Source organism: Fibroporia radiculosa (assembly GCF_000313525.1).
Source record: "Fibroporia radiculosa TFFH 294 genomic supercontigs, scaffold419, whole genome shotgun sequence".
In the NCBI taxonomy this organism is placed as follows: Eukaryota; Fungi; Basidiomycota; class Agaricomycetes; order Polyporales; family Fibroporiaceae; genus Fibroporia; species Fibroporia radiculosa.
In genome coordinates this window covers 1-20534 of record NW_012133203.1, presented here as the reverse complement: position 1 = coordinate 20534, position 20534 = coordinate 1, and the positions used below count along the sequence as shown (strand labels likewise).

The following is a 20534-nucleotide window of genomic DNA, read 5'->3' as shown; positions in this document are numbered from 1 at the left end:
GGCTCTTCAGTTTCATCTACCGGGGTCCGGGGTCCAACGAGCTCAGACGTGGTTCAAGAGGGACTCGGAAGTTGAGACAAGATGCTTACGGTTACAGCAGACGGGAAGCACAGCTTCACGACAACGGTTTCGGCTAAGCTCAAACAACAAAGTCTAAGCCACGTAGATGTACAAACTCATATCGTCCTCGTCTCTCCGCAAGTATTCCTGTTCCACCAATCCCTGAATACGCTGTTTAATCATGTTGACCTCTGGGACAAAGTGAGATTTGACTGCGTCAATGGTGGCCGTCTTCAGCTGTTCATAATACAGCTCCTTTCTCGCCTTCATCACCCGTACGATCGCGGCATCAAGGGCATGTTTCCGATCACCTTCAATCGAGCTCTGCGTGCGTTTCGACTCTTCGGCCTGTAGCATATTTATAAGTAGAAAAAAGCAGAATCTTGGCTGATCTGAAGTTGTACATACCGTCTCCTTGACTTGAATTGAGTTGATATGAACTTGATATCTAGGGTCTGTAAAGTCCAGATTGAAATGGAATGTATCGTCATCATTCACGTCCTTGCCCACTGGCACCTTCCTGAGCACTCGCTTTTTGCCCAACGCAAGACTCTGAAGCGTTCGTCGGAGCTCCGTATCCTCTACAATAACGCAGGATTCAGACAGTGGCTTTCACAATCGTAAGGCGTATTCTTACCCATACGGGTTAGCGTCTTCATTTCTTTGAACGACAGCTCGGGGCTCTCATTGAATAATAGGAGGACAAGTGCTTGATACAAACTAACAGAAAGCTCCTTTTCACCGTTTTTGAACCTGGCCTTCAGTGTCGCCGTACCAAGGGCATGATCCCAGTCAAGCTTGTGACCTTGATGCTTGTTCTTGTAGAAATTGTGATACTTCGTAAGTTCATCTTGCATCTATAGCCAGTTACACACACGCGGTCAGGTCTCTGTTTGGAAGTAGACGACAAATGAAATACTCTTACCGAAGATGAGATGTCGACGTCATGCGTCCGAGAAGTGAAGGGCCAGAAGCTACGCTGAAGAACCATGACTGAGAGTTTCTGAGCCGATGCTTGTGCAACCTCTCCAAAGCGAGAACGATATTCGATATATTCACGCATCGTGTCCCGAGAGAGCGCAAGATCGTTGAACATATGATCACCCATTCCAAATTCAGGATCGTACTCTGTGGAAACGATTGAGGCCAAATTGAACGTGAGGAGGATATACAAGGACGTACGCTCTTTGAGCCGTTTAAGCATAGCCTTCTCGAAATCATCAGATGCAGATCGCTCCAGCAGCAATCGCTTGGCAAGTGCGCGGTGATAGAACGTTCTGAAGACGTCTTTATCGTCGGTAAACCGATACAAGCCCAGTGCCGCGTCAAGTTCGGCCTGAAAGTCCTCGTCTTTCTTGCCCTTCTGACCCTTCCGCATAGCCCTATCAATGTATTTGGCGATCATTTCGGCCGGTTTGTTTCGACGGGCCTTGAATCCGGATTGAAATGCATCAATGAGGGCATAGCTAAACTCTTTGTTCGGAACTTTCTTCGTCAAACTGCCTTGCCCTGCACTAGAAGGCCCAGCATTCGCAGGTGATTTCATTGGTTCCACAGGGTGTACTGTAATTTCATCGACGAAAACAGCTGCAACCAGGCGGTCTAAGAAAGATTTGAACTCAAGGAGCCGGTGCACCATGTCTTCGTCACGTTCGACGTCTTTGACGATGTCCCGCGCCGTAATCTGCGGAAACGCTGAGGCTTCAAATGACGAATAACGACCCCATAACATACCTGCACATGTAGTTTGAAGGCACCACAAAGCACCTTCAGACCATCCACACGGGCAAACAAACGATACATTATCCCCAGTTGTTTCTCTTTCTTCTGCTCCATAAGACCTCCCAGAGCTACGTAACCAGTCAATTATTTTCACAAAGCGCAAGCATGAAGCAACGAACCACCTTTCGTTAACCAATCCAACCGGCCACTCAATAGCGCTCTATATGTGGTGTCCAGTACTTCCTCTTTAACGAAACTAGGAAGAATAGCATCTACTCTCTGCTCTTCTTCTACCTGCCGCTGGTTACAATGTTGCAAGAAGTCTGTCGCGGTATTCTTCGCATTCTGAACGAATTCGTTCGATTCATTGACATAGAACGCATGAGTAAGCTTCATGTAGAGTGATTCGAAGATAACGTGAAATTGGCCGTGGTTGAAAAGGTGTCGATTGAGTTCAGGAATGCAATCACGAAGCTTATGGGGGGTTCTGACGACAACACCATCAAACATGCTCGAATTAAGAGGAATATAACACACCGTTCCATTCGCTCCCACTCAATCCATGATCTGATACTCGCTTGAAGCCTCTGCATAATGCTCGCATTCTCCAATATTTCCCTCGCAAAAAGCTCAAATGCTAGTCGCCTGTAGCATTTAGCTGAGTACCAAGAAACAATTGCCTATAAACCCTAGCGCACACCTTATAGTAGGAAGATCTTTCTTGCTTTGTACATATACTCTGTCTAAATAGGCCAGTGATGATTGTAGAAGGCCCTAATTAGAGTGAAGTTGAGTGGATCTGCAATACAATTAGAGCTGGATGGGTCAAGCATACCACTTGCTTCTCGAACCAAGCACAGGCATCGTTGAACGGAATGAGCCATTCGGTATCTTGGGACTTGTTCCCAAGGAGTTCACTCGATAGACCGCCGATGCATCTCTCCAGTTCAATCTTGACGTTCTCGTAGATCCCCTCACCCTTGCCATATACTAATACCACTGATTGACATGCTCTATATATGTCATTAAGGCTCGTTGAGAGCTTCTCATGAGTTCCCCTGGCGAGAAGAGCACGGCAGTTCTGCTTGACCAAGCGAAAGTCATTATCACCTCGAGTATCTACAATCAACTTGACTGGAAAGTATGAGGCCAAGAAACACCGTCATAATTTGAATCACGATACTCACTGGGAGCTCCAAATACTTTCAGCTCCAGCGACGCTCCTATGGCAGAAAAACTGCCTGCGGAATGTGTTTTCGGTCTCGACGCAGAGGCGGAATCTGAGTCGGCGTCCAAACGAGCGACCTTGCGGGGAGGAGATGCTGACCCAGGCTCTACGACATTGATACGAGTCGACAACGCAGAGAATGCAGAGGATGTACTAGGGAGAGTTAAGAGCGTATATACATCGGCCATGGTGGCAAGAAGCTGATAACTCCAGGCTGAGGCGATCGAAGAGGTATTCAGGCTTTGCGCGCTCACGCATTGAACCACTCGCGTCCGACGAGGCACCAGCTGAATCGCAACGTTCAAAGGCTAATGCAACAGCATAACCCCCGCACTTGTATATGGTACCCAATGCCTATAGGCTTCGCTCTCTCCCGAAGAATTACAACAAAATCCAATCACAGATTTACTTTTCAACCGTTAGTGGCAGGCCAAAACTGAGGTTTCCGGCGTGCATCAAGTTGTGAGGCATACAGGTTTCAATCACGAATGTGTTAAAGGATTAGTGTCGCTATTTGTAATGTTTATAGAACCTGAACGGTCAGCTGATAAAGGTGGCGGACTTACAGGATGGATCATCATACAGGTAGTACACGTAAAGCCGCGTTGAAAATGTAATGCGGAAGACTGTAGATTAACCAGGCATTTCGTCGATCAAATCTGACTCGTCTAGCATTGTACGCAAAACATCCGATATTTGCTGGTGTAAGTGTTCTGGAGGCGAATGCAGGGATATAATTATTCGACTGCTTTGATTAACGAGAAACATGAGCACTTACTGGCACGATTGACAGCTCGGACATAGTCTGTATTAGCTTCCGTCATCTCCTCTTCGAGACACTCTAACCGCCCCGCCTATATGGTTGGCTTCAGAACTCCATGGTGGTACCGTGATGGCCTGATCCTCACCTGTACTTCCTCGGACTCCGGCTCAGGCAGAGATTGGATCAGGTAGTCAATCTGCTTGGCTTTCACAACCAAATCCCGCACAAGCTCTCGTTTATTTGCTAAATTTTATTCATGAGACAAAGTACGACCAACGTATGCTGCTAGTAAAACTCGCCTTCTAACACATCCGGGGAGTCGAATTTCTCTGCCTTTCTCTGTTTTGTGACTGGCACGTCAGGGCTGACCTGAAGAAAGTTTGCGCGCGAAGTGAGATATGCTACGCTATTAGACATAATGGTGAGGAGCTGTTGATTGCGGGGTTGAGTAAGTTCTATGAGTTCCCTAGCAATGGACTGCGTACCTGCTGAATCTCATCTTGAAGCTGTGTGATGCGGTCCATATGAGAAAGTTCTTGCAGCATGACGCTGCAAAACGTAAAGATATAATCGTGCTATGAGTCCTGATTCGCAAGGTCAAGCAAGCAATTGCGAGAGCTTCAAGTTGGGTAAGTTTAACCTGACGGCCATAATAATCGGACTGTGACTGGTGCCTCCAGCCACAACGGCTGCGATCTGAAGATCCAATCCATAAACACGTGCTCTACGCCAGTCTAAGGAATCCGAAAGCCGCTGGGAGAAGTCAGCTTGCTCGCCCCATAACTCTTCGGTCAATCTCGTATCCAGCTATCTGTACCAACTCAAGGGCTAGAAAACATGGGAAATGATGGTGGAAGTATACCAGACCGCAGAGATTTAGTCAGGAACAAGCCAAAGGTGAGACTTCGACGGTTCCAGCGCGCAGCTTGGTCTAACGCCCACATCATAGGCTGAACAGGCAGATAAAGCAAATCAAACCCGTGCACGATGGTTCTTCTGTGCTCTTTCGAAGGTTAGCAATAGTATGAGCTGCACTTATATAGGGGTTATTTAACATCTTCATGTTCAGCGTCCTCTGCAGGAGCCCGTTGTATCGTGTGCTTTAGGCAAACTTTACAACAAGGACTCGATTTTAGAGTATCTACTCGATAGATCTGCGTACGGAGATGGCGAGGATATATGTGGTCATATTCGGTCATTGAAAGTGGGTGTGGCCTCTCTTTATCTCCAACGTTCCATTAACGTGGCGTGCTGTTCAGGATGTTAAGACCCTGAGGCTGGCACACAACACAAGCAAGACATCTGCAGGTGATGCAGTCCCTGATAGAGCTGCTTTTGTCTGCCCATTAAATATCAAGGAAATGAACGGCTCGCAACCGTTTGTTTATCTGTCTACTTGCGGATGCGTCTTCTCTCAGGCTGGACTGAAGGCTGTATCTAGCACAGCTTCGCCAGACTCTGAGGAGGGGAATTTGGATAATAGCGAGAGGAGCAAATTATCCGAGAGAAACCATCATGGGACAGAACTTGAGCTATGCCCACAATGCGGCGTGAAGTATGACCGGGGGTCAGACGTCGTCATGCTCAATCCTTCCGTAGAGCAGGAGGAGAAGATGCGAGAGGCTATGGAGCTTAAACGTGCTTCAGAACCGGCAAAAGGGAAAGGGAAGAAGCGGAAAGCCCATGTAGATACAGTGGACATTGAAGGGCCGGTGGCGAAGAAAACACACACGTCTCTCGTTCCAAGCACCAACCCTAGTATGGCTGCGGCGAGCAGAGCTGTCACCAACAGTCTTGCTGAGGAGGAGGCCAAGCGTAAAGCCACGATGAGCGACGCTGTGAAGTCGTTGTACGGGCCAAAGGGCGGGAGGAAAAAAGAAACATTTATGACGATGGGGACTTTCACGAGGGTAAGTTATGTTTTGTTGATGGGTAGATTCGATGCTGATGATGTCTCTCATTGCAGTATGCGTGATGTATTGATGGGCGTTGCTAGACTATAGCTGTTGTATTATTTGTATTACATGTATTCTGCTACCACCATGTTGAAGAATCAAATGAGATGCCCGAAATACGGGCGCTCTTAGAGACTCAAGCTTGACATCATATAATAACATCGACCACTGACTCACAAGTCCATTCTGCCCAGACTGACCCTCAACCCGATGAGATGTTGGTTAACAAGTCCGCCTATTTCGGCCGCCGCTTAGGTGCTGCCCGTCGGTCTGTGTGCCAGCTGGATACAGGCACAAGGGGCAGCCTCACTGTGCTATCGTGTGGCTTTCTTCGTCGTTTGCATTCCGGCAGCAACGATACCCCCGGTAGTAGCAACATGCGCAGTGCGCCATTATACCGTACGCTTCACTTTCGTTCCATGAATATCTATGTTCAAACTGAGCCGTTCACCAGGAAGACTTGCTCATGCTTGGAGGCATACCTCCACAGAATGGTACCCTCTTCCGGTCGCTATGGGGGCGCTCCTCCTCATATTTCTTCAATACCGCAAACAGTCGGACAGACGAGAAGTTCATGTAGATGAGGATGGTCAGGAAATTGTCCGTGTCAAGGGCCCTTGGCAGGTGCGTCACCATCCTATATATCATTCGCATCTGGCTAGTCACATTCTGAACCTTATGTTACTTGCGCCATTTCACTTACATGTATCAATGCATACATCACGAAACTCATCATTTAACTTCTAGGTTCACGTCTTGGGAGCTCTGCCTTTACGGAACCTTTCCCGTTTATGGGGTTATTTGAATTCCCTGGAGCTCCCTGTGTGGTTCCGTCCTACAGGTTTTCGGGCATATGCTTGGATATTTGGATGTGACCTCAGCGAGATCGAGCCGGAGGATCTTACACGGTATGCTAGTATGGGCGACTTCTTTTACAGAAGTTTGAAAGAGGGCGCGCGCCCCATAGCAGACTCTGTATTGGTATGTCGTTCATTTATGCTGTTACGACTGTGCTCATCTTTATGGGTGTATTCCTATGGACATTATAGGTTAGTCCAGCGGATGGGAAGGTGCTACATTTTGGGACTATAAAGAACGGACGAGTCGAGCAGATCAAGGGGAGTACCTATTCCCTCGATGCTCTGTTGGGTATCGAGAGGCCGGATTCTCCCAAGCCCGCTGACGTGAAGTTCCCCCAACGAGACATGGCCGAAGTACACGATCGGACTTTCGCAGACATAAATGGCATCGAGTATAGCCTTCAAGAATTATTGGGCAGCTCAAAACCGTCATCACCAACCTCCTCGGGTACTACAACGCCGACTACAGAAGATGATGGGAAACAGCACCCACTGAACTCACTGTCAAGCTTGTCAAAGCCGCCCGCAACAAAGCATGGTGAACAAGTGGATGCCTCTGTCTCTCCTGATGCAACTCTCACTGAGGTCGTCGCGCATGAGGCCTCAGTAGCGGCTGAAATGGGTGCTCGGCCTTTCTTAGAACGCGCCCAAAGTAGATCTATTTCAACTGTAAAGGCTGGCAATGCTTTATATTTCGCTGTGATTTACCTCGCTCCTGGAGACTATCATAGATTTCATAGCCCAACAGCTTGGGTAGTCGAGAAGAGGAGGCATTTTGTAGGTATGTGCATACTTGATGTCTTTTTCTCGACGTGCAATAACTCTGGATTTGAATATGGCCAGGCGATTTGTTCTCTGTTTCCCCCTGGATGGTGAAGCGGCTGGAAAATCTATTTGTTCTTAATGAACGTGTCGCATTACTGGGTCGCTGGAGATACGGGTTCTTTAGTATGGTGCCGGTTGGTGCGACTAATGTTGGTAGCATCAAAATCAAGTTTGATCAGGTAAGAGTCTGATGTAGTTGACGAACATCCAGCGATTGCGAGCTAATGTCATAAAACAGGCTCTACGCACGAACGTGGCCGCGAGGCGGTCCCCACCGGTTGGAACGTACACAGAAGCAGTATACACCGCGGCATCTCCCATTTTGAGAGGCCAGCCACTGACTAAAGCAGAGGAAATGGGAGGATTTTGTTTGGGCAGCACCGTCGTGCTTGTTTTCGAGGCCCCCAAGGATTTCGAATTCGTCGTCCAACCAGGGCAGAAGGTTAAAATGGGAGAAAGTCTGGGCAATGTCCCCATAGAGTCATCCTAGACTTGGCGGGATTATGCGCGCAGCCTTGGCTACAATAGTTAAGCATAATTTCATCTCGTGACGGAATCGTCTGGATTTTGTTCGCCTTGCATTCAGCATATCTCATCCCGAGGTTCGCTCAATACCGTTGGAAGTTGAAGTCCAGCGATTGGTGTGAACCCACGTCCATATCCAACAACAGCTTAGCAGCACACTCATTATAAGACGCAAACACATAGGTTCCTGGTTGCATTAGACCGTGAAACGTGTCACTGTCATACAAGCCGTAAAACCGCAACTGATTCTACATGTGCAGTTTGTGGAAACAGATCAAACCCTACCAAACTTTCGAGCACATATCTCTGCCCTTCCATCATCTCTGACTTCCGCAAGATCATCCCAATATCTCGCGCTTGTGTATGGACGTTGCAGCTCACGTACACCACGGTCGCGCATTTGAATTGCAGCAATTGATCGATAAATTTCTCGTCTGTGCCCTTCCGCGGTGGGTCGATAATGAGGGCAGTTTGATCCCTGGGGAATCCTTGTACAGTTGCGAAGATGTTGGACGCGTCGCCTGCCATGAAAGTACATTTTTTAGGAGGAAGATGATTCAGCTCCGCGCTATGTGTTGCGCATCGGATAGAATCTTCTGATAATTCGATGCCAGTGACTTTGTCGAAGTGAGGGGCAAGAGTGATGGCAAAGAGCCCGCTACCACAGTATGCGTCGACGAGATGGGTAGGACGGAGCGATGAGGATATGGAGGACGTAGACGATTGGAAGATAGCATCCCTTACGTAGGATGTCAAAGGGACCAAAACAGAATTATTATTCTGGAAGAATGACCCGGCGGTGTATTTAAAAACCTTGTCTCCAACGCGTTCGCGAACGCTACCTTTATGATCGGTGATGCAGACATGTTTGTCTAGTGCCACAGACAAACTGTCGGCGTTAGCGAAGCTTGCCGGTGGCTCCCCTTGCGTCTCAGATGGTGGAGGCTCTAACGAGTCCCGTAGCAGTAAGGAAACACCCTTCTTGTATGTGTAAATATTACTATGGATTTCATGTGTCAGACTGCGGCGCCGTCCACTGAAGAATAACTTACGCAGTGATACGCTCGCGAAGAGGACCAAGGGTCTCATTCAAAATGGGTGTCGCGATGGGACATTCCTGATTTGGGATTGATCCTAAGTAAATTTGTCTCATAACGAAACACATAGACTGACCTCAATATCCATTACCTGCCTTGTCCCTATCCGATTAAAGCCTATTCTGAGCCAATCCGGTCTATCCATAGAGTCAACTGTTGGTTTTACAGCAGCCTTCTGAGCTTTCTTCGGCGGTGCATCAAAGTGAGGTGTAATTTTAGTTCTATATCCGTATTGCAATGGAGAAGCGATCGTAGAACGGACTACAGGTATGGATGATGGAGATAGGCCTTCCATAGGATTAGCGACTATAGAGAGGGTAGATGTTCAAAAACACACCTGAGAAGTTTTCGTATGCTTTTACAACAACATTGCGCTTGAGATCGAGCTGCCTGTCATACGAAAGCATCTACAAAGGAGTTCATTCTTTGGATGTCCGTCTAAGACTAATAGGGAAAAGGCGCACGCACTTGATATTGGCATCCAGCACACTTACCAAAATACTTGCACTGCACTCTTGTCATATCCCGCCAGTCCGCATTGGGAGTGATCACTTCTAGCAGATCCGCGTAGGAGTATAGACGAGCATGCCTGTACACTCGGACGCGTATTCTTTCTCCTGGTAACGCTAACGGAGTGACAACAACCCACGGTTTCCGGGGCGAGGGAGCGAGGGATAGTGAATCACCTGGGCTGACAGCATGAGGAACACTTCCAAGCCCGTATAACAAATGTATGAGGCATAAACTTCGCATAAATCCCGCACGCGGTGCGATAGTGATGAAGTCGTTTTAAGGTTCGTATCATGCTAGAAACTGTCTGATGCTGAAGGATATACTATCCGCCACGCTAATGCCGTCGGACAACCAGCACAATGATACAAAATTTGATTGGAAGGATAAGAACAATTGACAGGTACACACCAGTGGAAGATAGACAGGAAACAACAAGTTCAACCTCTTCCCGTGGTTCGAAAGGGGCGTTCCAATCCGTCGCATCGGCAGACGCTCTGTCGACAGATTCTTTCCCCAATAGCAAAGCGGCATCTCGAGCTACAACAAATTCTGTCGTGTAGGGTTCTGGAACCATGCGCTTGTGCTTTGACTTGTTCTTGCGGGAGGTGTTTTTGACCTTCGTCGCAGCGGTCGCTTGCTGGATCACAAGACCGGTGTCGGCTTCCAAATTATTCACTGAGCCATGCTGCGTGGTGTTATCTGAATTGAGCATTTTGTTATCCGGAGATGCACGGAGGGAAGATTCGAGGCGAGGTTTCTTCTCCGGACGCTGCTGTAAAACACTGCCGTCGGGTGAGTGAGGTCTAATCGGTGGTTCGGACATTCTTGGATGGGGAGACTTAGGGAATGTGCTCGCGGATCTTTTCTGAACAAGCTGATGGATGCGCGACAGGGAGCGGAAGACAAGACGCATGTAAGCTAGCGCAGACGAGAGCAGACTGCGATGGTTTCGCCATTCGAGTCCGAGCAGCTCGGGATCAAGGTCTGAGACGCGCATCATGTGATCCGGCGCGTCGCGCTCCGACGGGCGTCATGGTCTCATGCCACGGCCATGGTCGGACCCTCTCTCAGGCCTACTTAACGGCATCCCTTCTTCTCTACCTTACAATCAACCCTGCTCTAATCTCACACTTCACACCTCTTTCTACAACATGTATGTCGACCCCGTGGAAGCAGGAGGCGAGCAACCCGGGTCTACAGCTTTCTGGTACAAGCTAGTCATTAGTATTGGCCTTGTCCTCGCAGGTGGTGTCTTTGCTGGGTGCGGGAAAAGTTAGAGAAATCACGACAGAGATGGCTAACGTTGGTACTACTCCGATACTATGCAGGCTGACTCTCGGTCTCATGGGATTAGATGAACTTCATCTCCGTGTCCTCGCCGCATCCTCGGATGATCCAAGAGAAAGGCAAAATGCCCAGACAGGTTCGCCTGAATTTCGAAATTTTGACAGAATTTTTACTGGGAAGTCTAGTTCTTCGCTTGTTGGCTCACCGCCGCCATTGGGTGCTTGTGGTGCGTTCACACTGACAGATGCGACAGTTTGGTGGCTTATAATTGCAGGTTCTCTTATTGGGCAATGTTGTATGTGGATGTTTCGCTTCCAATAAAATCTATGCTCATGGAAGCTCCAAGATTGTCAATGAGAGCTTGCCCATCTTTCTAGACAGTGCTGTATGTATTATTGAGTGTTCCTCACTCTCAATATCCGAGTGGAAGCTAAATGCTCCTGTTGTAGCTTGGTGGGGGCTTGGCTGCCGTGATCATCTCAACTACAACGATAGGTAGGTTCACTCTTCAGTTAGCAGGCTTTCTGCTTTGTATTTGTGTGGACGAAGCATTTTACCCCGGATCATCCTTCTCCCTGTGGTTAGATAGGTTCCTGGACTTCGGAGGTAGTGGTCTGGCGGATAATTCTTCATCTTGTTTTCATCGTGATGTATGGATTGGTTGGCTTACTTGTGTTTTTTTTTTAGTCATCTTCGGGTTCGTCATAATTTGCTACCTCAGGTCCAGGTCCCCTGACCCTCAACCATTTGGCTGCACACAAAAATAGCGAGTGAGTAATTGCATATGAGGGTTTTGTCGAGTTTCCTCATGTTTCTCGGGCTCGTTGCCAAAGAATCATACCACAGGCAGTGAGCGTCCGATATGGTCTTTCAATAGGTGCCTCATGCGCTCCCATTGTTTTGGGGATGATGTATCTCTTTGGTGCGTACTTTACAATCGTTCCCGACACGATCTTGAATTTGGTTTTGGAAGCTCCTATTGCGTATCCTATAGCAAAGCTCCTTGACTATATTCTCGGAATCAACGAAGCTCACACATACAAAAAGGCAGAGCTCAAGTGAGTGTCGCTCGAGATACATGTCTCGGAACTCGACTATTCACCGTCCTAGGTCTTTTCTTGCGTTCCATCGTCAGGGAGAAGAGCCGCTGAGGGATGATGAAATCAGTATTCTCAACGGTGTCCTTGAACTTAACAATAAACATGTCGAATCCATCATGACTCCTATGGCGGTAGGGAGACCTTATTTTTTCGATTTCTTTTGCTGACTTCTATCTAGGATGTAGTGACCATCAGTTCTGACAAGGTTTTGGACCACGATACAGTACATTATATGTAAGACGGCCACTGATTTATGGACGATGATGGCTGACATTGGGTCACTATCCACTCAGCTTGAGCAGCGGCTATTCGCGCATTCCGGTGCATAGGCCAGGCAGGCCCATGGCATTTGTGGGGTTGCTGCTCATAAAAAAGGTATTTTATTTTGTATGCCTTCTACAACAGCTACTTCATCGTTTTATTTTATTTGCGCATGCCGATAGCTCTCCGTATATGATCCGTCACAATGTCTCCCTGTTTCCAAATTCCCTCTCTCAATATTGCCCGAAGCGCATCCATCGATCAATTGCTTCCAAGCATTGGACTATTTGTATGCTTGGCGTGTCTAACCCTTGTATCGTCGATTTACGTTTGAATTTTTAGTCAAACAGGCCGTGCACATCTATTGCTCTTAAGCAACACGCCGGGTCAAGAAGGAGGTGCAATTGGAGTCGTCACACTCGAAGGTGCGTTGTTACAATATTCGTGCAATTGAGCTTATATATATATGCCGCCACAACTTAGATATTATAGAGGTTTATATCTGCACTCTTACAATGGGCCTCACTGACTCTTTATTGGTAGGAAATCATCTCAGAAGAGATTGTGGATGAGACGGATAGGTACGAAGATAATCAGAGTAAGCGTCGTGCCAGACGCTTGAAAAATGCGACGGTCATGCGTGGGTGAGTAGTATTCATACACCGACATCATTTATAGTGCATTGAAACGGGCGGAAATATTTAGGATCGTTGAATATCGGGGTAGCCGGGCCAATTCTCAATCCACGTTACCTCTTCCTGGTGATCGTACTCCTCTATTAGGTGGAAGAAGCATAGGTCGAGACATAAGTATTCCTCGGAATGGGGCAGTTGAGGTGGAAACGGTGCGTCCTACGAGTACTCTTCGAGAGACTGGGACGCTTGCAGAATACGGAGGTATTGCGACTGGGTCGCCGGCGGATACATGATAAGTTTCATTGTGTACACACTTTGGTTAGCTAGTAGGGTCACCCAGCTTGTGGAGGTGTCTGGACTCGATGTAGTTCTACGCGGAATAACATAGTATCTGACACGCTTCCTGAACGAGCTTGCCGCCTTTAACAGCCTCATTTGCGAGACAGATTGCATCGGTCTGCTGTACACTTTGCAAACTTACCTGTTCATCTGATAGGAACATAACTTTGTTTTCACAGACTTCTGTGGCAGCTAATATCTATTGAATGTCTCAAGATCCACCAGTATCATTCCATGAAAAATAAACATTGCGGCATGTGGGGGTATCAATTACATATGCACACTATTACTATACTATGAGAACAATCAAGGAGTGCAAATCGTGGTACAATGTATGATCCAGAAAGCAAATGAATGAGTGATCACCGAATATCCCTAAAACCTTCGTGGACCTCCGACCAAACCCTCTATTGACTGGTGCTCGAGTTCATTTCTAGCTTTGAGAATGGTTGCATGCATCTCCTTCATAGCGTTACCCAGCTTCACTCCGAAACGACTAAGGATATCTCTTTGCCAGGCATCGTACTTGGCATTGACTCTCGCCTGGACCTGCTCGTAGTCAATGATGCACACGCCAAACGATTTCTGTGTTTCCGAAGTGTCGAATGTGGACCGAGCTTTCTTGATCTCAGTGAGTAGCTGCTGCCAGTGGCCCAGTGAATCCCCAAGTCGGTTGAAGACATATTCCGTTTCAAGGTCCCAGAGGGACTGGAATTGCAGCCATTTGGCTACGTAATCCTTCAGCTGTTGGACTTTGTGTTCAATCAGAGCGAACGGTCGTTCCAGGGTTGAATCCGTGAACCGAGTGAGCTTTGAAAACTACTATCAGTCTCCACATACGCTTTGTGATCCAAGTGCTTACCAGCGAGGTGTAGGTTAGTTCAGTTGCTGTCGAGCTCTGCATCTGTAGACCGATCTCATACCGAGAGCTCTGAATTCTCCGCAACTGACACACGATGCCTACCCATATGATGAGTAAAGCCTCATCCTACTTCCTGTTGACTCACCCAACCACTTGTGCAACTCCCGAACCCAAGTTTGCCGGGCATACTCTATTGGTGGGTCGAGGAAAATTACTTGATTTTGTATCCTGATTTCGTGTACTATAGTGTGGAGACTCAATCCGCCCTCTAGCGACTAAACATTGTGTTCAGCTGGGTCGAATGAGGCCACAAACATTATATCATACCTTCTCATCCTTAACCCTCTTATCCCCACGTCGCTTATTCGAGATGTCTCTCAAAACCAGTGGTTCACGTCGTCCATCGGCGTCATCGGTACGATCAAATTCTGAGCACCATACTTGAATTATGTGCGTTAAACGCTGCAACAAGATGCCCTCTATTCGTTGGTCAAGTTCCGATACCCAGTGTTCTAGGTTGGCATATCCCTCAAGGTTCAGTCGGTCAATCTATGAGGCGTTCAACTCATCAGTGTCAATGAACCACAGAGGACCGGGCTTACCGCAGCTTGTATCCGACTCAGAAGCTCTGAAAGTGCATCGGAAGTGTAAGGACATGTTGATAGTTCCTCGACGGCACGGGTTATGTCTTTGTACAAATCAATGACATTATTCGTCTTGTCCTAATAGCCAACTTTAGTGATATATCATACACGATTTTAGGCGGACAACTACCTGCAAGACTGAGATAATACTGGCGAATTCTCTTACAAACTGTATATGTCGGTTGTCACGAGCGTCACCGCTAGAAACGTATCTTGTCGTATCATACTGATTCACAAAATAGTCCCATCTAATGTTCATACCTGATGGGGGTTAGAATCTGATATTATAAGACGCCCTACAATGCACTCACCGCGAGTAATCATGCGCTGTGCTTCGTTGCGATACTCCGCTACAAGCCACTCAATACCTTTGTTCTTCTCTACCAAGTCGAGTGTTTGGCCGTACGTCCGTACTGTTTCCATGAGGCTAACCGCGTGAGGATATACTCGCTTGGCGTCCTTAGCCATGTTCGTAATTGCGTGCGGAACCTGGAAGTTCTGCCACAGTAGGTTTCTAACTTCCTTAAAAAGTGTGATGATCTGAGGGTCAAAGTTTACCGCGAGCTGGAAGCCGCCGCCACGTAGTCGGACAATCTCGAATAATCGACCGTTCACGCCCATATCTCGCCGATTGATATCGTGCAGCCATGCGTCGTAGACCGGCCTCGTATCCAATTTCTTTCGGAATGCGGTGCTTTCTGATTGAAGCTTTTGTCCTTCAGCATACAATTCCCAACCTTTGCCTAGGACATCCTCAACACGCTTCATGTAAGTTTGCAGTTGCCGGTCGATCTGACGAGCCCAGATGATAGCCCCTGATATCGGTGGAAGGTCGCGCATCTGGGACATATGATACGCCTCGGAAAACCGATACTGCGTCTTGAACTATGATATTCTTAGTTACAGCAATGCACGCACACATGCAATTTAAAGAGGACTTACCTTGTCGTGCAAACGTTTGATGTCCTCCTTAACTGAGTCAATAAGCTGCGTCTGGTATTCTTGGATGGCACCTCGAATCTGAGATACATGATAGATGTGTGCTGCCCAAACGAACTGAACTACTTACCTTCGGCCTAACAAATAGCGCATTGAACTTCGAAAAGACACGGAACATCTCATTCGCATTACGAGCGGTCCCCAGCCGATCTCGAAGTCGAGCAATGATTTGATTCTCGACTCTTGCAACACGTTCGTTGTATGCGTTCTCAGCCGCCACCCAAATCTCGCTACCCTCTGTATTATTTTGTCACTGCACTGTCTCCAGTGCAATAACTCACTGACTCACCAATGGAGACGTCAAGAACATCAATTCTCTTGATTACTTCATAAGCTTCCTTGACTTCCGCTTCCATGTCCATCCCTCCGATCTCCACACCGGCACCACCAAGACCCTTCGTTGGGCCTGTCATCACGGCAAGCTGTTCGTGCTGCTTCCGCCAGTCACGGAGGTAAGATGTACGGTCTTGAAGCTTGGCATGAGCAGGAACTACTTTGATCGGGATAAACTTTTCGGATCTCCTACGAGTGACTTCACGAGCCACGTTCGTAAATTCCTTGATATTGTCATCCCATGTCCGAAAAATGCCTATGGTTTGGGATAATAGGCGTTCAAAAGTTTCATACGGCGTATATAATAATCGGTGAGAGGTTAGAACGCGAAGAAGCTGGTCATTGAAGTCGCGAGAGATGGCTTCTACAAGGGGGAGAGCACGTCGAATAGGGTATGGCGACAATTTCAGTTTGCGATTAATATGTCCAAAAATCAAGATCAAGGACTCTTGGATTTTATCTAGATCGGTCGCGGACAGCAGCTCGTTCAGCGGAAAGTCCTTCATGAGCTGATTGTACTTATGTACTACAAATGAATTGTTATGACGTCAAGGAGCACATACGGGATCGCCACGTACCAGTGTCTGTGGCATCCTTTAATCCGGTATCAGCTATGAAACTGACTGTAGCGTGAAATCGCTTGGCATTTCGGAGGCAGTCCATGACCATGTTGACTTCTTCACTTCGGAGTTGAGCTTCGATTCCTTCCAGAGCTCTCTCCAGGCTGAGCCAAAAGTTAATCTCTTGCGAAGCGGTACCCGAAGACACATCGCGCGAGAGTTTAGTGACAGTCTGGATGGACTTGATCCACTGATTGACATGACTATGTAATGTATTAAGGAAGCTGCTGTCATTGAGCAACTTAGCCGGGATGTCTGAAATACTTGGCCGCGTGCCCGCCGTTCGTGCTTGTTCGACCGTTCGTTGTATGACAGGATGAATGATGAGATGCGTCTCCGGTATCTCGACGTTCTGCTGCAAGTGGAGTAAAGATAATTCGAGCTCGGCGAATTTTTTCTTCGTCATGGGAATGCCTATGACATAATCAGTAGATATCTTTGGAGGAGAACGACTCAGATCTCACCCATCTTCGAGTCCCCATCCTTGCCTACGCCACGGGCACCAACAAATGCTTCGAACCAAGGCTTTACTGCGCAGCTCACTACGGCATGGAGACTTTCATAAGGAGTCTCGTCGCCTCCAAAGAGGTTGAGAAGATGCAGCTGTGTAGAAAGAGGTGCGGTGGGATCGAGAGTAGGACCGCGTTTGATGATAGCGAGAGTCGTGACGTGCGAGGAATCATAAGTTAGCTGGGGAGTGAGCTTATAAGTGTAAATCGGGGGCGCATCCTCTAGTACAAGTTAGTGCGTGATCATCGAGGTAGTTGCGTGGCGCACCTTCTCCATCTTCCTTCCTTTTTACAACGTATATGACACCTCCACCCTCACCTGCGAAGCGCAAGAAGCGATCATTGAAGTCATCATCGAAGAGTGTTTCGAGCTCGTCCGGAGAAGCACCCGCTAGAGGAGGAAGCAGAGCAAGGAGGTAGCCACGGAAAATGGACGAATCGAAGGGAATAGACGGAGGCTCTGCTAGGCTGTCATGGAGTATGCCATTGCCATTGGTGTGAGCTGTGCCATTGGCAGTCGCCACAGGGTTCATGGAAGAATCGACAGCAGCCATGGCGGAGGGTGGATCAGAAGCAAGAGAGTCTTTCGATTGGCCGAAGCGATAGACTAGCTTGGACTTTGAGGGATTCCGCGCTGCCCAGGAGAAGACGCGGGGAAGGGGCTTGCGGTGACCTGAGAAGTACTGCTGGATGGGATGCATGGAATTGAGCGGGTGGCAGGTGAGTGTGGTAGAGGGAATCACAAGAAACTTACGCAGTAAGTATATGGCGAGACACGCGGTGGCGGTGAGGAGAGCGTGTGCGACGAGGCGCAGCGGACGGGGGAGGAGGGAGGAGAAGGAGGGAGACCGTTTTGGGCGATCGAACGCGTCGGCGCGTTGCAACCAGACGGGCGCTTGGCTCGATCACTTTTTGTCCAGTCGCTCTAACGCTTCCGATTCCAATTCAATAATCATTAATTGCTCATCGTCGCAGATGCGCCTCTCGTCTTAACGCGCACACCATGTCTCTCCTTCGCACAATTCGCTCCCCAGTCCTCCTTCCTGCTGCTCGCTTTCACTCCTGTCCGTCCCTGTGGGCCGTTCGTCGGACGCTCAAGGAGTTCAAGCTCGCCGACATAGGTGAGGGCATCACCGAGTGCGAGGTCATCAAATGGTGCGCCCACCTTTCACCAGCTTTACTTCATTCTTAGCGCTATGGTGGTAGGAACATCAAGCCTGTGGCCTCCGTCCAGGTCTTTGACCCTCTTTGCGAAGTTCAAAGTGACAAAGCCAGCGTCGAGATCACAAGCCCCTTTGATGGCACTCTTAAGGAGATCCTTGTCCAGGAAGGCGATATTGCTAAAGTGGGTGCAGGGATATGTCTCATTGAAGTTGAAGAGGATAGCCCCAGCAATGCTGATGGGGTACCTGCCGATGATTCTGGCCCTTCAAGTCCACTATCTGGCGCGCCACAGTCTTCCGAAGCGTCATTGTTTGGCGGTAGTACCGAAAACCAAACAGGAGTTCTTAGATCCAGACGGCATCCTTTGGACCCAAGGGCTCAGGATGTTGAGGCTGCAGCGCCATCCGTTGATGTTCTTGCAACACCATCTGTCCGTCATTTTGCTCGGCAGGCCGGAGTGGATCTTACGCTCCTAGCTCCCGGCAGCGGCAAGAACGGAAGAATAGAAAAAAGAGATATAGAAGTGTTCCTGGCTATGTCTTCGGACACTGCTGCAAAGAGTGAGGTGCCCTCGTCTTCTCAGAGTAAAGACGATGCAGTCAATGTCGAAATTGTGGTGGAACTTGGTCGGACCAGATATGGAATGTGGAAGGCAATGACGAAGGTACGTAGTAATAACCACAGGCAGACCGTGTTCTCACCAGTATATCAAGAGTCTTGAGATTCCCCAGTTTGGGTAAGTATATGTATTCGGATGTGTGTTGTGGCTACAGCCGTCCCACAGATTTTCCACCACGCTAGATCTCACGGCCCTGCATGAGCTCATGCCGGTCATCAACGCACATATCCCAACTCGTTTCTTATCAACGACGCCAGCCCCCGTCAACGTTGCTGTCATCTCCCCGTCCGCATTCTATGAGTTACCTGAACCGGCTCCGGTCCCTCCATTCGCGCGCTTTTCCCGGCTTACGTTCCTCCCATTCCTCTTGAAGACACTTTCTAGAGCCATGGCGGAATGGCCCCTCTTCCGATCTTCAATAACATCCCAGCCATCGATGTCTTCCAACGAGAAGCCCGCACTCACAATCCGCCCGCATTCTGATGTCAGCATTGCGTTGAGTACACCCACTGGTCTTTACACGCCGACAATAGAGCGTGTCGATTCTCTTTCCGTATACAACATTGCCTCTCAGCTCAAGCACTTGTCGTACTTGGGGCGACAAGTTCCATGTGGTCTGGGCGTTGCAGAGATGCCAAAGAAGGGTGGAACGATCACGGTCTCCAATATTGGCGGCGTCGGAGATGTTGACGTCTCTTCCCCTATACTCGTTCCAGGTGGTGGAGTTGCGATTGTAGCAGTGGGTCGTGCAAAGTGGGTATGGGATATGAACAGCGGAGATGGCACAGGTCAGCGGCGGCTGAAGGCTGGTGTCAGTTGGAGCGCAGATCATAGAGTTATTGAAGGAGCTGAGCTTGTTGCATTTGTTGAGGTGTGGCGAAAGTGGGTTGAAACTCCACAGAGACTAATTGCAGATGCTGTCTAAATTCTGTAGCTGTTGTTTTCATGCTGGTTTTGAGAGGCCTGCTTCCATATACACTGCATATTTCTCTGATAGTTTGCATGCTATCATTTCAAAAACCCCTGTTTGTGTTATGCAGCTGGGAAATGTGCATAATGATTATCCTAGCCTAACTTTGTGAGAGTCATGTTTGAATAAGCAAGTCTTATAGCAAGACTTGCTGGTGTGCTAGCACAATGTTAAGAGTTTTGCAGCCTTTGTACAAATGTGAAGTCTGGCAAAGGCACTGATGCTATGTCAGACTCTGGTCACTTGTAGTCAGAAAACAGTAAGTGTAGTCAGGCATATTCATAGTTGCAGACACTCCACATTTGAAGTGCACCAGGCACTGGCACTAGATCTTGTGTGATATGGAGACTGCTAAATGATACCATATGTGAACCTTGGTTGTTGTGAGATCTAAGGCTTATGAGAGCTTAGCAGGGAAAACACTAAGTCAAGACTGAGGAAACCCCAGCTCAACTAGTACTCTTTAACAACTACTACAGGATTATTTACATGTGTTTGTCTCAGAATATTTTTGTTAAGGGACCTTGAATGACTGAGGATTAGGCATTCCAACCAACTCAACTATGTGTCTGAAGACTGTGACACCTAAGTCCTATGTTAAGGGACCTGACGACTGAGGATCAGGAGTTCCACTTAAGACTACT

The 20534-nt window shown here is 48.2% G+C and overlaps 8 protein-coding genes across 8 annotated transcripts; 4 read left to right on the top strand and 4 right to left on the bottom strand.

Annotated features, from left to right (window-relative positions):
• Nucleotides 1–153: 153 nt before the first annotated feature.
• Nucleotides 154–3198, bottom strand: FIBRA_00931 (uncharacterized protein; the record flags this gene model as incomplete). The annotated part of the gene is made up of 10 exons (XM_012322817.1): nucleotides 154–408; nucleotides 469–641; nucleotides 698–917; nucleotides 986–1744; nucleotides 1795–1910; nucleotides 1962–2269; nucleotides 2338–2427; nucleotides 2483–2556; nucleotides 2618–2916; nucleotides 2970–3198. 10 exons carry the CDS (start codon nucleotides 3196–3198, stop codon nucleotides 154–156), a joined length of 2523 nt encoding a protein of 840 aa, XP_012178207.1.
• A 445-nt stretch (nucleotides 3199–3643) lies between these two features.
• FIBRA_00930 (uncharacterized protein) lies at nucleotides 3644–4318 on the bottom strand (the record flags this gene model as incomplete). Its single annotated transcript, XM_012322816.1, has 6 exons — nucleotides 3644–3723; nucleotides 3789–3864; nucleotides 3919–4016; nucleotides 4051–4075; nucleotides 4143–4202; nucleotides 4259–4318. 6 exons carry the CDS (start codon nucleotides 4316–4318, stop codon nucleotides 3644–3646), a joined length of 399 nt encoding a protein of 132 aa, XP_012178206.1.
• A 292-nt stretch (nucleotides 4319–4610) lies between these two features.
• FIBRA_00929 (uncharacterized protein) lies at nucleotides 4611–5748 on the top strand (the record flags this gene model as incomplete). The annotated part of the gene is made up of 5 exons (XM_012322815.1): nucleotides 4611–4670; nucleotides 4723–4785; nucleotides 4843–4977; nucleotides 5033–5683; nucleotides 5740–5748. The coding sequence occupies 5 exons, from the start codon at nucleotides 4611–4613 to the stop codon at nucleotides 5746–5748; spliced, it is 918 nt and encodes a 305-aa protein (XP_012178205.1).
• Nucleotides 5749–6241: 493 nt separating this feature from the next.
• Nucleotides 6242–7903, top strand: FIBRA_00928 (uncharacterized protein; the record flags this gene model as incomplete). Its single annotated transcript, XM_012322814.1, has 5 exons — nucleotides 6242–6352; nucleotides 6476–6709; nucleotides 6778–7369; nucleotides 7432–7592; nucleotides 7652–7903. The coding sequence occupies 5 exons, from the start codon at nucleotides 6242–6244 to the stop codon at nucleotides 7901–7903; spliced, it is 1350 nt and encodes a 449-aa protein (XP_012178204.1).
• A 254-nt stretch (nucleotides 7904–8157) lies between these two features.
• Nucleotides 8158–10371, bottom strand: FIBRA_00927 (uncharacterized protein; the record flags this gene model as incomplete). The annotated part of the gene is made up of 6 exons (XM_012322813.1): nucleotides 8158–8938; nucleotides 8991–9055; nucleotides 9112–9323; nucleotides 9373–9442; nucleotides 9504–9721; nucleotides 9957–10371. 6 exons carry the CDS (start codon nucleotides 10369–10371, stop codon nucleotides 8158–8160), a joined length of 1761 nt encoding a protein of 586 aa, XP_012178203.1.
• A 328-nt stretch (nucleotides 10372–10699) lies between these two features.
• FIBRA_00926 (uncharacterized protein) lies at nucleotides 10700–13124 on the top strand (the record flags this gene model as incomplete). Its single annotated transcript, XM_012322812.1, has 11 exons — nucleotides 10700–10809; nucleotides 10877–11061; nucleotides 11713–11893; nucleotides 11946–12066; nucleotides 12114–12169; nucleotides 12229–12310; nucleotides 12379–12485; nucleotides 12539–12621; nucleotides 12680–12690; nucleotides 12740–12840; nucleotides 12902–13124. The coding sequence occupies 11 exons, from the start codon at nucleotides 10700–10702 to the stop codon at nucleotides 13122–13124; spliced, it is 1260 nt and encodes a 419-aa protein (XP_012178202.1).
• Nucleotides 13125–13545: 421 nt separating this feature from the next.
• On the bottom strand, nucleotides 13546–17838 carry FIBRA_00925 (uncharacterized protein; the record flags this gene model as incomplete). Its single annotated transcript, XM_012322811.1, has 13 exons — nucleotides 13546–13980; nucleotides 14033–14130; nucleotides 14178–14307; nucleotides 14360–14581; nucleotides 14635–14754; nucleotides 14807–14937; nucleotides 14988–15561; nucleotides 15619–15696; nucleotides 15746–15912; nucleotides 15965–16534; nucleotides 16587–17042; nucleotides 17093–17359; nucleotides 17406–17838. The coding sequence occupies 13 exons, from the start codon at nucleotides 17836–17838 to the stop codon at nucleotides 13546–13548; spliced, it is 3681 nt and encodes a 1226-aa protein (XP_012178201.1).
• Nucleotides 17839–18140: 302 nt separating this feature from the next.
• On the top strand, nucleotides 18141–19845 carry FIBRA_00924 (uncharacterized protein; the record flags this gene model as incomplete). Its single annotated transcript, XM_012322810.1, has 4 exons — nucleotides 18141–18292; nucleotides 18344–18965; nucleotides 19015–19037; nucleotides 19086–19845. The coding sequence occupies 4 exons, from the start codon at nucleotides 18141–18143 to the stop codon at nucleotides 19843–19845; spliced, it is 1557 nt and encodes a 518-aa protein (XP_012178200.1).
• Nucleotides 19846–20534: the final 689 nt, after the last annotated feature.